This window comes from Solanum lycopersicum, chromosome 4 (genome assembly GCF_036512215.1).
Source record: "Solanum lycopersicum chromosome 4, SLM_r2.1".
NCBI lineage: Eukaryota > Viridiplantae > Streptophyta > Magnoliopsida > Solanales > Solanaceae > Solanum > Solanum lycopersicum.
In genome coordinates this window covers 3589435-3605453 of record NC_090803.1, presented here as the reverse complement: position 1 = coordinate 3605453, position 16019 = coordinate 3589435, and the positions used below count along the sequence as shown (strand labels likewise).

General features: G+C 33.8%; 2 protein-coding genes across 2 annotated transcripts; both read left to right on the top strand.

Moving 5' to 3' along the window:
- Positions 1 to 4102: 4102 nt before the first annotated feature.
- MPPDC1 (mevalonate diphosphate decarboxylase 1) lies at positions 4103 to 9597 on the top strand. The gene is made up of 10 exons (XM_004236762.5): positions 4103 to 4530; positions 5861 to 6059; positions 6869 to 6932; positions 7117 to 7180; positions 7276 to 7356; positions 7764 to 7850; positions 8015 to 8172; positions 8310 to 8358; positions 8927 to 9051; positions 9156 to 9597. Exons 1-10 carry the CDS (start codon positions 4315 to 4317, stop codon positions 9376 to 9378), a joined length of 1266 nt encoding a protein of 421 aa, XP_004236810.1. The 5' UTR covers positions 4103 to 4314; the 3' UTR covers positions 9379 to 9597.
- A 2561-nt stretch (positions 9598 to 12158) lies between these two features.
- LOC101248095 (FLAGELLIN-SENSING 3 protein) lies at positions 12159 to 15988 on the top strand. The gene is made up of 2 exons (XM_004237116.5): positions 12159 to 15449; positions 15567 to 15988. Exons 1-2 carry the CDS (start codon positions 12383 to 12385, stop codon positions 15920 to 15922), a joined length of 3423 nt encoding a protein of 1140 aa, XP_004237164.3. The 5' UTR covers positions 12159 to 12382; the 3' UTR covers positions 15923 to 15988.
- The last annotated feature ends 31 nt before the right edge of the window (positions 15989 to 16019 follow it).

Genomic DNA, 16019 nt, shown 5'->3' with positions numbered 1-16019 from the left:
TATATGTAGCACAAATCTACTACTTAACTATAAGTGTAGATAACCACACATGTGGCGTTGTTAATCTTTATAGATTTACAATATTTTTTTTACTTGATTTTCTAATTAAATAATACATGCTACTTCTTTTGTCCCATTTTAAGTGAAACCGATAGATTAATATTATGAATCAATCGATAAGCTATTGAATTTTTTTTAAAAAAAAATTTAAGTTGTTAATTATCATAATTTATAGTATTTTCTACACATATTTAAATACATGAAAAAATAAAAATAAGACAAATAAATTAAAATGAAAAAAAAAATAGGCAAATATATGTGTAAGTGTGGAGCCACACAGTTGAAATAGACATGCTGATCACCAACTATGTGGTTATCCACACTTATAGTTAAGTAGTAGAATTATTATCAAGAAAAAAATATGCATAATTTATTTTTGATAACAAATTCATGAATTGCCTTTTAATGTTAAAGTTAAATTCTAAACTCTTAAGAGTTAAATTACTATATTTTTTCGTTCATATTTATATGTTGCTTTTATTAAAAATAGATGTTTCTTAATATTTACCATTTCAATAAATTAATGTATACCATATTATTCTTCTTATTTTAATCTTGAGAATTATTAGTCTTGAAAATATGGATTTGACCAATATAGGAAAACCATATAACTAATTCATGTTTATTGGTCAATATAATTAATCAAAATAAACTAATTTATGTTCATTTATTAAAAAATTGACCTCAAAAGACCACTAGATAAGGGTATAACAGACAGAGGCGAATCTAGGATTTCGAGTTACTGGGTGCCAAGCAGAGGCGGATCCACATGATTTGATAAGGGTGCACCCGTTAACTTCGAAAAAACATACTAGAGAAATGTATAATCAACAGTGCACCTATAAGAACCGTAGGTATGGTTGTCCTTGTGTAGTTGGTACAAGCTAGAGGAACACTCACGAGAGTACAATTCAAATCTAGCTAGAACCTAGCTATTTTATTTTTTTAATTTTAACTTTAGCTTAGAGCTCATGTTTAAGTCATTATTGACCAAGAAAATACTACATTATTCGCTAATTGTAGTAAAAGATTCGCTAACTACCTAAATTAAGAAAGTATTGATGCATCGAAATCTTCAAATTTTGGATTCGCCTCTACTGCCCATTAGACTCATATCAACTTTAGAATCAAATAGAATTATTCGCCTTATGGACGGATGGGAGAGCGGAATTGGGCGACGGACTAAAGGCTGATGCTTAGATTAATGACAGATTTTTGTTGTTGAAAAGTTTAAAGGAACGACTAGGTTTCAATGGTGAAGAGAAAAAACTTTTCTTTATGTTTAATCAAATAAGAAAAGTCAAAAAGTTAAATTAAATTAGTTAAAAATAAATATTGTGCTATATTGTATCAAAGATATTGTAAACGAACTATCTCTATGTTTGGTTCACAATACGACATAACTTATTGAGATCTCATCACTTCATTATTGTTACGTAGCTACCTCTCATGAGGTTTCATGAAGTGTTATGTCGTAGGCTTTTCAAGAGCACATTATCCTTATTATGATCTTTTTTATTCTGTGATCCTACCCTTTTTTTCAAGGATTATTTTATTTAGAATCGATTAATGTATTATGCTTAATGCATGTCGTAGACTCTATTGTCTACAAAAATTCAATAGGAGCATATGTTGCTTCTTATCTCTCCTTATGTTAAACAAACTAACATATATCTATCTTTATACACCGTTGTATATTCAGTGATTACATATTACAATTTGTGATATACCCAATATACATATACTTGTCCTTGAATTCCCATGTGCAACTAGTAGTTGTACTTTGACTAGCACATCTAATATATATATATATATATATATATATAGAGAGAGAGAGAGAGAGAGAGAGAGAGTGTTAATTGGGCTTTACCATAAGAAAAATGATATCAACTATTTCAAAGAAGATTATCAAACCTTTTTCTCTCACCTCATACACAAACACTATGTTTGGATCATTGTTATCTATTGTATTGTATTGAATTGTTACTATACCTACAATGTTTGTTTTGATTGTTATTTAAATCGTATTGTACTGTATTATTAAATTTCGTTGTGATGTAACAAAGAAAACCCCTATTTTATGGAACAACCAGTTTGGTATGTTCCCATTGTTACTTAATTTCTTTTTCCAATTATATCATTACATAATATTTCGAAATATTATTTTACCCTTTACCTTAATTATTTAAATCTAGTCAAAGCTCCTACTTTAGAATAATTAAGGATATTTTAGTAAATTTATAAATTACAATACAGTACGATACGATCAAACCAAACAATTAAAATGTTGTTAAACAACAACAAACAATACAGTATACCCAAACATTGCATCTAACCATACAATACAGTACAATAGAGTATAATACAATACAATAAATTATGAAACAATAGGTAACAATGATCCAAACAAAGTGTAAAAGATGGCACAAACTTTCCCATCGTGATGAATTTTTTGGTAACATTTATGTACTCTTTGTTTTTTTCTACCCAAAACATCAAGTGACAACAATCCTAAAACACCAGTTATCTAAATTTCTAAAATATTTTTTGTCAAAAACTCTTACATTTTACTATCCATGGGCAGGAACTCTAAAAAACAATGTTACTATTGAGTGTGATGATCATGGTGATGAGTTCTTCAAAGTCGAAATCAACTCTTCCATGGACAAAGTTCCCTCAAGGTTTATGTTGGTGAAAATGAATTTTTTTTTGAAAAAATTATTCACTTTTATAAATATTCCCTAATAGGGTTATGATTTTTATATTAGTTTTCGAATATACAGGTTACTTGATCAAATCATATTAAAATATTATATTTATTTTTGTATAGTTCTTTTTTTGGCTTTTAATTCATTTAAATTTGCAATTATTGTTATTTCAATCTTTGTTAAGGATTCACTAATGCCATCACCATTTGATGGTTCTATGGTTTACCCGGATTGAATCATATTAAAACGATGAATGACATTCCATAAAGATAATTTAATAAATTCATTGATTTTTTAAAAAATGTTAAAGAGCTAATGACCAAAACACCCTTTAAACATTTACCTTTTTTCGAGTTTTTTTATTTGAATTATCACGTGCTTGCTTTTTTTAAGTTTAAACTATCACCAACTATTTATCAAAAACATGCCTCAAATTTAAATGAAGCAACGACCATATGGGTAGAATCTAATGGCCAAATTAAGTTGTTCCACATCTAGTCAATTTTGATGTATATTTTGATAAATAGTTAATGATTATTCAAATACAAAAACAACGACATATCTAATGAAGCTCACAAAATAGTATCCGAAGAGAATATAATTTGTGCACATGTTTTATCACTACCTCATAGAAATAAAAGACGATTTTCAAAAAACTGCAGGCAGAAGTCCATCGATTCTGGAAGAAAGAAGAAAAAAACAGTGGAGAAAGTGTAATGATTAATAAGTAAAAGAGTATAAATTCTACGAGAAATAATAACAACAACAAAATAAAACAAACACGTGACAAGAACTATAAGAGCAAGGCTAGTCCTACACCTCACACTAAACTTCGTGAGTCAAGAAAACAATAATCTACCTTACTATCCGTCTATCCTAATATGCAATTTCTATTCCCTATCGAAAGTCATATAATCTACCCTACTATCTGTCTATCCTAATATGCGATCTCTATTCCCTATCGAAAGTCATATCTTCAATAATATAAAGTTGCACCATATCCTATCTAGTCACCTCTCACAAATATTTTTTTCCCTACCCCTATTCCTCGGCGTACCCCTACAATCAGCCTCTCGCATTTTCTCACCGGCACGTTGATGCACCTCCTTGACACATGTGTCACGTGCCCAAATCATCTTAATCTCTTGTTTTCTTTATCTTGTCCGTCGGAGAGGGCTACTTCCACCTTCTTACAAATAATTAATAATTACTTAAATAAAAAAATATAAATACAAATACCTAATAATTAAGATATAAAAATCACAAAAAAATAGTTTACGGATATTTTTGACTGAGATCTTAAATATAAAAGCATGGACCCCAAACACCAAAATGTACTGCCTAGAAATAAAACAAAAAAAAAAATTCAATCAATAAAGAAGGTTATATTTTTAATTTTTATTTGATAAGCCTACTTGCATATAAATTTCATGTATGATAAAATGTATAAATATGTAATAAAATATAGAAAAAATATCAAATAAATTTCACAAATTTTGATCCAAATCCCAGAAATTTCTTCTTTTTTTCCTTCGATTACTTGGCTATGGCGGATGAATCTCAAAAATGGGTTTTGATGGTAACAGCACAAACACCCACTAACATTGCTGTGATAAAATATTGGGGAAAAAGAGATGAAAACCTAATTCTTGCAATTAATGATAGTATTAGTGTAACTCTTGATCCTGCACATCTTTGTACTACTACTACTGTTGCTGTTAGTCCTGCTTTTGATCAAGATCGAATGTGGCTTAATGGCAAGGTAATTTTTTTTTTTTTTTTAATTTTTAAGTGTGATTTTATGATTTTGATTACTATTTGTTAATGGGGTTTGATTAATTTTTGTGGTATTGGAAAAAAAGATAAGTTTTTTAATGAGTTTGAATGTTTTAGTTGCTACTCGCAAGATTGTAAGCGGTTTAATAGTAATGGCGGAGCTAGTATTTTCATGTGAAAAAATATGAAGATGAGGAAGTCGAAGAGGTTCAACATATAATATATATGAAGAATAAAAAATTTTCCTCCGAAGGGGATTCGATGAGCCCTGGGCCCTTACTAGCTTTGCACCTGATTTTAAGTGTCTTTTACCTGAATGTGACTACATGTAGTAGAATGAAGGAGATTTAAATAAGGTATAGGGAACTGAGCTCTTCCATTTTATACTGAAAGTATTCATTTTTGCTGGAATTATTGTTACTTCTCTTGTCTCAATTTAAGTGAAGGCGTTTGACGTAGTATGGAGTTCAAGAGTAAAAAGATAAGACTTTTGAAAATTGTAATTTAAAACAAATTGGAAACTTTTTGTGGATACAAAGCAATTTTTTAAAGGGTAAAAATAAGTTTGAAGTTAAATTGTTACTCTCTCCGTTTCGATTTGTTTGTCTGGATTTGACTTGACGCAAGGTTTAAGGAAGTAAAAAAGGACCTTTTAATCTTTTGATCTTAAACTAAAGATATGTAGAATGTAACAAATATTCTTTAATCTAATGGTCTTAAACATGTAAGGAGGAAAGTAGAATTTAAGAGCTGCCAAAAACAGAAAGGCATTCTTTTCGAAACGAATTAAAAAAGAAAGTAGGACAAATAAATTGAAATTGGAGGGAGTACTAAATAAGAAAGAAGAGCTAACAAGGGTTGTAGTAGAATGGATAGGGTCCATCCACGCTTAACCAGAGGTCTCAGGGTCGAACCCCTGTATATGGAAATTTTTTGGTTAGGGAGCGGTTCCTCCTTAAATGACCTTACGCGACACAAATCCGGATCCATCGGGGCCCAATGCAGGTGCCAGATGGAAAACCAAAAAGTGAAGAAACCCCTCTTTCTTTTTAGATTGACTAAGGAAATTGTGTCACTGAGATAAAGTGAGATAGAGGAAGCAGCTAAATTACCTTTTTCCCCATTTTGGCATTGAGAGAGAGTGCATGATTGTTCTTTTACTATGTCCTGCTATTGTAAGATACGCCTTTGAGTGCGGATTTATTAGTTCTTGTGATTAGGAAAGGACTAGTTCTTTAAGAGTGTAAATGTTTCTCTAATTTTGTTTGGAGCTATTCTTTGATCCTTTCTGATTTTGCTTTTGTTGGTTCTACTAGGAAATATCCCTCTCTGGAGGCAGATACCAGAACTGTCTTAGGGAAATTCGAGCTCGTGCCAATGATGTTGAGGATAAGAAGAAGGGTGTCAAGATCGCAAAAAAAGATTGGGAGAATCTGCACGTGCATGTTGCCTCTTATAATAATTTTCCTACTGCTGCGGGGTTGGCTTCCTCAGCTGCTGGTTTTGCCTGCCTAGGTACTGCTAACTATTTCCTTGTTACTTGAATTCTGATTTGCTTGTTGCTTCACTATTTCGTTTGTTTGATCTTTAGTGGCTGTTAGATTGAGTCCTCTTAATGGCTGCAGGAGATGAAAATATTGTCCTTCTCTAACGAGCATTTGGATAAATGCTCATGTATATATGACACAACTTGTGCCTGTGACTCTTTTTGAATTTCTTTTATTTTACCTTATTTTTATTTATATAATATGGGCTGTCGTCGGAGTCCACAACATATGAAATGAATCTTTTAGGGCTTGCCTGTATCTTAATCTGTGAGCTGTTTTAGGTTACAACCCTCCTTTCCAATTCATGTATTGGATTAGTTATTGGTAATAGTTTTCCTCGGTTCACCTATGATTCATATTTGTGTCCACAAGTAGGTAAACATATCCATCTATATTCCATTTGATCTTTTGTTAGCATATTCTCATTTTAAATCCTTGTTTAAATATATAATGAAATTTCGATGACAATTAGTAAGCAATGTATCTAAGTGAGAGCTTCTTATGATTTTTTTTGTTGATAAGTGTATAATATACTACCTTAAAACAGTTACACTAACGAGTTGGGGTTTGCTATATGAATTTTCACCAGCATGACTCTATTTTAACTCATCTCACACATCAATACCCTACTCATTGAATTAGTTTTTTCCTCAAGCTTTGTTTTCGGTTGCTTTATTGTACCTAGTTCTCTCCTTTTCATGCATCTATGCTTTCTCTAAAAAAAATTATCCGAGACTTCAAAAATTTGTACAACTAATTTCTGTTTCATCTATGTAGTTTATTCTCTTGCGAAGTTAATGAATGTGCAAGAGGACAACGGGAGGCTTTCTGCAATAGCAAGGTAAATTATCAGTCATATGTAGTTCCGCTAGCTTGTTGATATGTATTTCATTGGTCCTATGAAGTCTACTGATAATGTTTTTTTTCTCTGTTTCATTGGTCTTGTTATTAGGTTACCCTATGATAACTGAGGTTCAATAGGTCAGATAAATAGTCAAAATGACAACTTTGTTTATTCACTTCAGGCAAGGTTCAGGAAGTGCATGTCGAAGCTTATATGGAGGATTTGTCAAGTGGGTAATGGGAAAAGTATGTCCGCTTCATGAGTTCTTGTCTTGTGCTTCCGTTGACAGATATCTCATCTTCTCAGCATTGTTGTAATCCATTTCCCTGGCTACTTGTAGGAGGAAAATGGAAGTGATAGCATTGCTGTTCCACTTGTTGATGAGAAGCACTGGGATGAGCTTGTTATCATCATTGCTGTGGTATGTACTTATTCATCCACATTATCATTGTTCCTCCAAAAGATTGAGCAATTAATACCGTGCTAGTATTCTGTTCTTATTTTCAACTATTACTTACGGTATGAAGGTTTTTCAATTCGTATAATCTAATTATGTACTTCTACCCGTTCCTTAATTTATTTTATTTTCCGTTTAATCAGCCATCTTATAGTTTCATCACTTCTAAGTTTCAACTTATCCTTCCATGTTATTTCTTCAAAATTTTATGCTGTCCCCTCCTCTCTCTCTACTCATGTGTACATTCTTCACTACGGATTGACAAAGCCAATCACATCCATACTGACCGATGGGACTTTTTTTCTGTGTTTTCCACTATAAAATACATATGTCAATAAAGATTGATTATTATTGAATCGATGTATATTCAGGTGTGCTCACGGCAGAAGGAAACAAGTAGCACCTCTGGAATGCGTGAGACTGTTGAAACTAGTGCACTCATAGAACACAGGGCAAAGGTATTTCATTTGTCTGGACTCTTGATTACATTTAGATTCTGCATCTTCAATTAGTGTCCTCAGAATCTTCCAGCATATTTTCACTTGGTCTTTATTTAACCTTTGTTCGACTGGTGAGAGTTGTATTCAAAGTATAATTTTTCATCTTATATTTGATTTTTCAGGAAGTAGTTCCAAAGCGAATAATTCAGATGGAAGAAGCCATACAAAAACGTGATTTTGCAACTTTCACTCATTTGACTTGTGCAGACAGCAATCAGTTTCATGCAGTCTGCCTGGATACTAGCCCTCCTATATTCTACATGAACGACACATCTCATAGGCAAGTTCTCGTAACTTTAAGTTACTTACATGAAGTGCGCGGAACTTCTTATTCTTAATAGAAGTACTGAACTTGATGATTGTTTACTAATGTCCAGAATAGGAAAAATAAGTCCTGATCATGTGTTTAATTTTCAGGATAATCAGCTGTGTTGAGAAATGGAACCGTTCAGAAGGAACTCCACAGGTTTTTTACTTCACCACAACCATTTGCTAATGCATACTTGCATGATTTTGTTTGTCACACCCCTATTTTTCACCGTCCTCTTTCGGTGGTAAGTTTGAGGATGCCCGAGAAATCTGTCGTAGAATACAATGCTTGAGCTAGAAATTTGGATATCAGATATTTGAAAGAGATTAGTGATTATCCTTCTGAACTGGTATTTTTGTTTCATTTTTTAAATATGTATTGCATCTCTGTCCTCAAATCCGTCTACCTTCCTATTTGTAGAGTCTGCAAACCGGATTATATTCCAACTGAACTCCCCCTGGTCTTGAGCCGGTTTTTGGGTTACCGCCTTCCTGTTACTTCATGATATCTGTTACCACTGAGATCTTGACTCCATATAAAGTGAAGCAAGAAAATCTATCCGTTTCAAGCCTTTTCTCGGTTCTGATTGACAATTTGAGTGTTTGACTAAGAACTATTGGGGTCTTTTAAACCTAATGTCCTGCTATTTGACTTCAAAAGTAGGTTTACAATAGCATTAAAAAATGTATTTGGCCTTGTCACCGAGTATAATAAATGTTGCCAGGTTGCATACACTTTCGACGCAGGGCCAAATGCAGTCCTAATTGCACGTAACAGAACATACGCTGCACTTCTGCTTCAGAGGCTGCTCTTCCACTTCCCTCCAAATTCAGAAACTGATCTGAACAGGTACATTCACTATCAAAAGTTACCTATTTTTTCCATAGGATGAATTGTTCTAGACCATATGGTATTAATAGGCGATCACACTAACTGCTTCTCCCTCTATCCAGCTACGTCATCGGTGATAAATCATTAATGGAGGATATTGGAATTCAGGATATAAAGGACATCGAAGCTCTGCCTCCGCCTCCAGAAATCAAAGACAAGGTTCCAGCTCAGAAATACAAAGGCGAAATCAGTTACTTCATCTGCACACGACCTGGTAGAGGTCCGGTTTTGATAAGTGACGACAGCCAAGCCCTCCTCCACCCTGATACTGGGTTGCCCAAGTAAGCGGGGACCTTTTGTTTAGACAGTCTTGAGTTCTAAGTATTACAGCCCCTTGAGAAAAAAATATATTGGAGGCTGCCATTTTCAAAATGGTTATAGTTCAGATGAACTTTGAATTCAAAAGTTGTTGTTTGTAGTTCAGTTTTCCTGTATTATTCCTCAGTGGGAATTCTAGTGTACTTGTTTATTTAATAAGAGTCCTCAATTTTGCTTCTTTCATAATGTTCTTCTCGTTTTTTCGGGTTAATTTCACGTATGGTCACTGCACTTTATTTTTTTAAGTCACAAATATATGGGAAGATAAGCCTGAAATGCCAAAGGCCAAAAGCACCATAAACATGTCAAGTTAGCAACTATACACAACTTTGTTCATCACCATGAGTACTACTAGTGAAAGCCAATAAGTTTTTGTTTTCTTATCTGGTGTTTGGTATCGCATTGGAACTCGATGAATTTGAATTCCTTCCATGTAGGCTCCATTTGGCAATAATTTATTCATATTTAAGGCTCGAACCTGAGACTTTTGATTAAAAGAGAAGAAACTCCAACCGTTACAGCACATCCTTTGGTGGTACAATAGGTTTTCCTAAACAAATGGACTTCATTTGTATAACTTAAAGGGCAACTTTCACGTATAGCAAACAAAAAATTGATATTTGTATGCTATAACAAAGTTTGCATAGTTGCGCTCCATAGCAAACATAAAACTGTATAATTTGCTATACATATACAATTGTATAATTCGCTGGGGTAAATTGTATAATTCGTTGGCCTATTTCGCTGCAATTGTATAATTCGCTATCCTATTTCACTGCGATTGTATAATGCACAATTGTATAATGCGCTGCCTATTTCGCTGCAATATTTTTAAAAAAATTTGCTTTGCATACAGTTGAATCGAATTAAAATGTATGTATATTGCATAATTATAAGTGTATAACAAGAAGATATATATTTTTCTCTCTCTCTATACAAAAACAAAAACACAATATATACACTTCTGTTGTATAAAGCTAGAGAAAATTGTATTCACTGCAATTGTATAATTCGTTGGCCTTTTTCTCTGCAATATTTGAAGTAAAATGTTTGTAAATTGTATAATTAAGTGTATAACACGAAGATATATATTTTTGCATGTGTAATACAATTTTCTCTCGCTTTATACAAAACAGAAACATAATTTATACACTTCTGTGTATAAAGCGAGATAGGCGAGCGAGAATGGAGAGTGGCGAGCGAGATTTTTAGGAGAGAGACGCCTGACAAACTTAGCTAACGTTTGCTATGGAGCACAATTAAATCAAACTCTATCTACTCCATTTATTTTAGATTATTAGTTTGTTATTATATACGATTTTCGCTAACTTAAACTCTTAGGGCTCATTTGGCTACAAGGATAAAAGATGATAATTTTGGAATAATTCATTCTTAGGGCTCATTTGGCTACAAGGATAAAAGATGATAATTTTGGAATAATTCATTGGTAATACTGATTAACGATGGATTATCAAAAAATATTGTTAGTTATGAGTTATTTAACGATCGATTAGAGACACATTTCATAGTTAGTTCCTTCTTCATCTTTCTTTTCTTTTTTTGGTAAAGCCCTTGTTTGAAGCTTTCTCCTAAAGTTTTCTAAAAAACCCTAAAAATAAAGTCATTTTCTTACGCTACTTAATCAGAAGAGTCTTTATATTTATAGATAGGGTCGGAACCACATTGAACGTTCCAAGTGCTTGAGCACCTATTAATCTCGTATCATACTATATATATTTATATCGAACTTTGAGAGAATGGTATAAAAATAAATAGCGAGCACCCAGACAACAAGTAGTTACTTGGTATAGTGGTCGTTTACGGGTACTCAACTTTTTTTTTTCAAGAATAGATGTGTGTTTAATTTAAAACCTCTAAATATTACAAACTAACTCAACCACTACCTTCTATTAATAATTTCTATATAAGTTGAGAAGTTGAAATATTCATCCCTTTGCCAAAAAAAAATGTGAGGTTATCCATCATAGTTAGCTATAAATCTCCTAAATTGATGTCGATGAGTTATAGCGCATCGATATTTTTCAAGAAAAGCGTCTGAGATAAGAAATTCAGTGTTTCACTAAAATTTCAAATAAGGGTCCATACTACGTCGTACTATAACTAGTAATAAAATAAATGTAAAGACACATACAAGTCAATTTAATTCATAAGATAGGCTGTAGGCCACACAGCTAGTGCACTTATTGGCTCGCTGATGGTGACATACTGACATATACAAAACATCATGAAGAAAGTTCTCTTTGAGAAGTAAAAAGAAAGTGTTAAAATTCGCAAGTCTCCTAAATTTGTTCGCATATTTCATTTGAATCATTTATTTAAGATTTGTTCCTATTAGACACTCATTGCCAAATGACATTTGTTGAGTAAGAGTCCATTTAAGCAAGAATTTAAGGGTGTATTCGACATAGGGAACTCAAGTAGGTTCGTATTGTTGTAGGATGATTGAGACCCCTTCACTTTTTACCATACGTTTGAAATTGAACCCCAAGAGATGATATTTCATCTTGTTAGGAGCGTTATCCCCAAAAAAACACAATTTTAGATTAGTGGTGATCCAATGCTAATATCAAACACGAGTTGAAAACAAAAAATAAAAAAGTAGTGTGAACTGATCAAGGGAAGTGGACAGATTCTTTTTTTCCTTTTGCTACTTATTTTCCTCCTTTTAATGTGTTTTCACACTAATAGCCTTTTTTTTCTTCCCTTTTGCTACTTAGTATTCCATTGACTTGATTCTGAACCATATAAACATCTTTCTTAATAATGCAAGTTGACTGACTTTGTAGTCATACATTTGCTTAAATTCCATGCCTTGTCGAGTCAAACTGTGTCATATAAATCAAAATAGAAACACAAAACAACAACTTTTCATCTTGTGAAATAACTCAAGTGGAGTCATTCGTTCCAATATATCCTTTTTCCATTTCTCTTCATATATTTCAACTTTCAAATGCATAGTAACATCATGGAGAAACACATTTTCTTATTGATACTTGCTATCTTAGTTCAATTTTACTTTGTTTCTTCTATATCAGCTACTATTTCCTCAAATGAGACTGATCAAGAAGCTCTACTAGCTTTTCGAAACCTTGTTACGAGTGATTCTAGTCATTTTTTAGCCAATAATTGGACAAAAAACACTTCATTTTGCTCTTGGTTTGGTGTCACTTGTAGTCCAAAAAGGCAAAGGGTTGTAGCCTTGACTCTTCCTAATTTGCAACTTCAAGGCACAATTTCGCCGTCTTTGGCCAATCTATCTTTTCTCATAGGGCTAAATCTCGCAAACAACAACTTACACAGTGAAATCCCTGATGGCATTGGCCGCTTGCCTCGTCTACGAGTGATTGATATTCAGAACAATCAGCTGCATGGAAGTATTCCAACAAGTCTATTTCAACACCGGAGTGTTCAAATCATTTCATTGGCTTTCAATAAACTCGGTGGTGAAATGTGGAACGGTACATGGTATGTACCCGAACTCAGAGTCTTAAATCTCAGGAACAATACCATTACAGGTGTGATCCCTCCTTCTATTGGAAATGCCACAAAGTTGATGAACTTCAGTTTGAATGGGAATAGAATCAACGGCAACATTCCAATGGAGATTGGTAATCTAAGCCAACTTGTTGAGTTGTCGTTGTCTCGTAATCAATTAACAGGTTCCATTCCTTCAACATTGTTTAATATCTCCTCCCTTCTCGTCGTGTCTCTGGCATACAATAGCCTTTCAGGTCCTCTGTTTCCTGATGATCGACGTAACGTTCTTTCATCAAACCTCGAGCATATAGGTGTATCATACAATCAAATCACTGGTCACATTCCTTCCAACATCTGTCAATTCACAGCTCTCAGAGTTCTGTCCATATCATACAACAACATAACTGGAGAAATACCGAGAAATATTGGTTGTTTAGCCAAGCTCGAAGAGTTTTATATCGGTTATAATGCAATAAATGGAACAATTCCTGCTTCATTAGGCAATATTTCAACTCTTCAAAATCTTCATTGCGGAAGCAATCACATGGAGGGAGAACTTCCTCCAGAATTAGGAAAGCTATCAAACTTAAGACAAATCAATTTCGAAGAAAATTATAATCTTATTGGTGAAATTCCGAATACTATTTTCAACATATCTTCTTTGGAGTTCATTGCTTTCACTTTCAACTACCTTTCAGGTAGAATTCCGAATCTTCTTCACCTTCCAAATCTTATACAACTTCTCTTAGCAAACAATCAGCTCGAAGGTGAAATTCCTCCGTACATCACAAATGCTACGAATCTTGAGCTGTTAGAGCTATCAGATAACCTTCTCACAGGTACTATTCCTAATGATTTAGGAAATCTTCGCGAGCTGCGAGATCTTTTCCTACATCATAATCAACTTACTGAGTTGGGATTCTTTGATTCTTTGGTGAAATGTAGGATGTTGAGATATGTACAAGTGGGATCGAATCCGTTGAATGATGTTCTGCCAAGTAGTATTGGCAATCTTTCATCTACTGTTGAATACTTTCATATTGGAGATGCACAAATCAATGGATTCATTCCCACTAGTACAGGCAACATGACCGGTCTTACAACGCTAGTTTTTCAAGATAACAGTTTGACAGGAAACATTCCTCGTGAGATCGGTAAGCTTAAACAACTCCAAGGTTTATTTCTAGTTAACAATGGACTACAGGGGGACATAGCAGAGGTAGTATGTGATTTATCGAATTTGGTTCGATTAGCTCTGTCTGAAAATGAGCTCTCGGGGGTGATTCCGGAATGTTTAGGAAATCTTACCATGCTACAACAACTTTTTTTAGGTTCTAACAAGTTTGAATCAAAGCTACCTTTAAGCTTTTGGAAGATGAGTAGTCTTCTCTATTTAAACATGTCGCGTAATTCTATAAAGGGAGAAGTTCCATCAGATATCGGAGAACTTAAAGCTATTGTAGCAATCGATATCTCTGGTAACCATTTCTCGGGGTCGATACCAAGCAATTTGGGGGAACTTCAAACCTTGAAGTTACTTTCCTTATCGAACAATTCGTTTTCAGGTCCAATTCCATTTTCCTTTTCAAACTTGAAAAGCTTGGAATTCTTGGATTTGTCTTTGAATAACTTGTCAGGTACTATTCTTAAGTCTTTCGAAAAGCTTTTGTACCTTACAAGCATCAACGTCTCGTTTAATGTTTTAGAAGGTGAAATACCTAGTGGTGGTGTGTTTGCAAACTCCACCCTGCAATCATTTAGTGGGAACAAAGGTCTATGTGGAAGGCAAATATTGGACGTTCCTGCTTGTGCTATCACTACTCCTGAACAACAACAATCAAAATCGAAGAAGCTTGTGCTAAAAATTGTCACTCCGATGGTTATTTCATTCTTTCTGATATTCTTGTTGGTTGTCTCGATTTGGATAATGAAACGAAAGAAGAAAGGGAAGTCCAAAGATGTTGAAAAGGTTCCGGAGATGAGGACTTATCAATTGATTTCTTATCATGAGATTCAACGAGCAACTAACAATTTTGATGAATCCAATTTGATTGGCGTGGGAGGTTCTGGCTCTGTGTACAAAGCCACATTAGCTAGTGGAATTGTGGTTGCAATTAAGGTACTGGATTTGGAAAATGAGGAAGTATGCAAAAGGTTTGATACTGAATGCGAAGTGATGAGAAATGTTAGACACAAAAACCTTGTTTCGGTGATCACTACGTGTTCTAGTGAACACATAAGAGCCTTTGTTCTGCAGTATATGCCCAACGGAAGTCTTGACAATTGGTTGTACAAAGAAGATCGCCACTTAAAACTTCGTCAAAGAGTCACCATAATGCTTGATGTAGCTATGGCAATTGAATATCTACATCATGGTAATGACACCCCAATAGTTCATTGTGACCTCAAGCCAGCCAACGTTCTTTTGGATGAAGATATGGTGGCGCGTGTTGGTGATTTTGGCATCTCAAAGATTTTAGCTGTAAGCAAATCCATGGCACATACAAAGACATTAGGCACTCTTGGATATATTGCACCAGGTATATATACTACTATACTAGTCTCTTTCCATTTCATTTATGTATCGAAGACCTTTCGTTATTGTTATATCAGATGAGTATTTGAGTAATACTTTTTTTCATTTTCGTTCTTTTAAGAATATGGCTCGGAGGGAATAGTGTCCACTCGTGGTGATGTTTACAGTTATGGCATCATGCTGATGGAGGTTTTGGCAAAAAGAAGGCCAACAGGTGAAGAGATATTCAACGAAAATCTTGGCTTGAGGGAGTGGATAACGCGAGCATTTCCAAGAACTATGATGGAAGTTGTGGACGCGGATATGTTTCATGATGGAGAAAAAATTACTTCCGAAAGTGAAATATGCATACTCTCCATGATAGAACTGGCTTTAGATTGCACAAAGGCAACACCAGAATCAAGGATAACCATGAAAGATGTAGTCAAGAGGCTTAACAAAATAAAGAACACATTTGGAAACATAGAAGTAAATTAGAATCTCTTTGTGTTGTTTTTTTCTTTTAAGTTTGTAAGTTGATACTCAATCAATCTGTTTGTCATACTTTTCATTTGTCTGTTTTTTTAAAAAAATG

Excerpts from the sequence above, each read along its gene's own strand:
- LOC101248095 (XM_004237116.5), top strand. The coding sequence starts at position 12,383 with ATGCATAGTAACATCATGGAGAAACACATTTTCTTATTGATACTTGCT. Across the intron at positions 15,450-15,566 it reads TCTTGGATATATTGCACCAG|AATATGGCTCGGAGGGAATA; the intron begins GTATATATACTA and ends CGTTCTTTTAAG.
- MPPDC1 (XM_004236762.5), top strand. The coding sequence starts at position 4,315 with ATGGCGGATGAATCTCAAAAATGGGTTTTGATGGTAACAGCACAAACA. Across the intron at positions 4,531-5,860 it reads GAATGTGGCTTAATGGCAAG|GAAATATCCCTCTCTGGAGG; the intron begins GTAATTTTTTTT and ends TGGTTCTACTAG. Across the intron at positions 6,060-6,868 it reads TGCTGGTTTTGCCTGCCTAG|TTTATTCTCTTGCGAAGTTA; the intron begins GTACTGCTAACT and ends TCATCTATGTAG.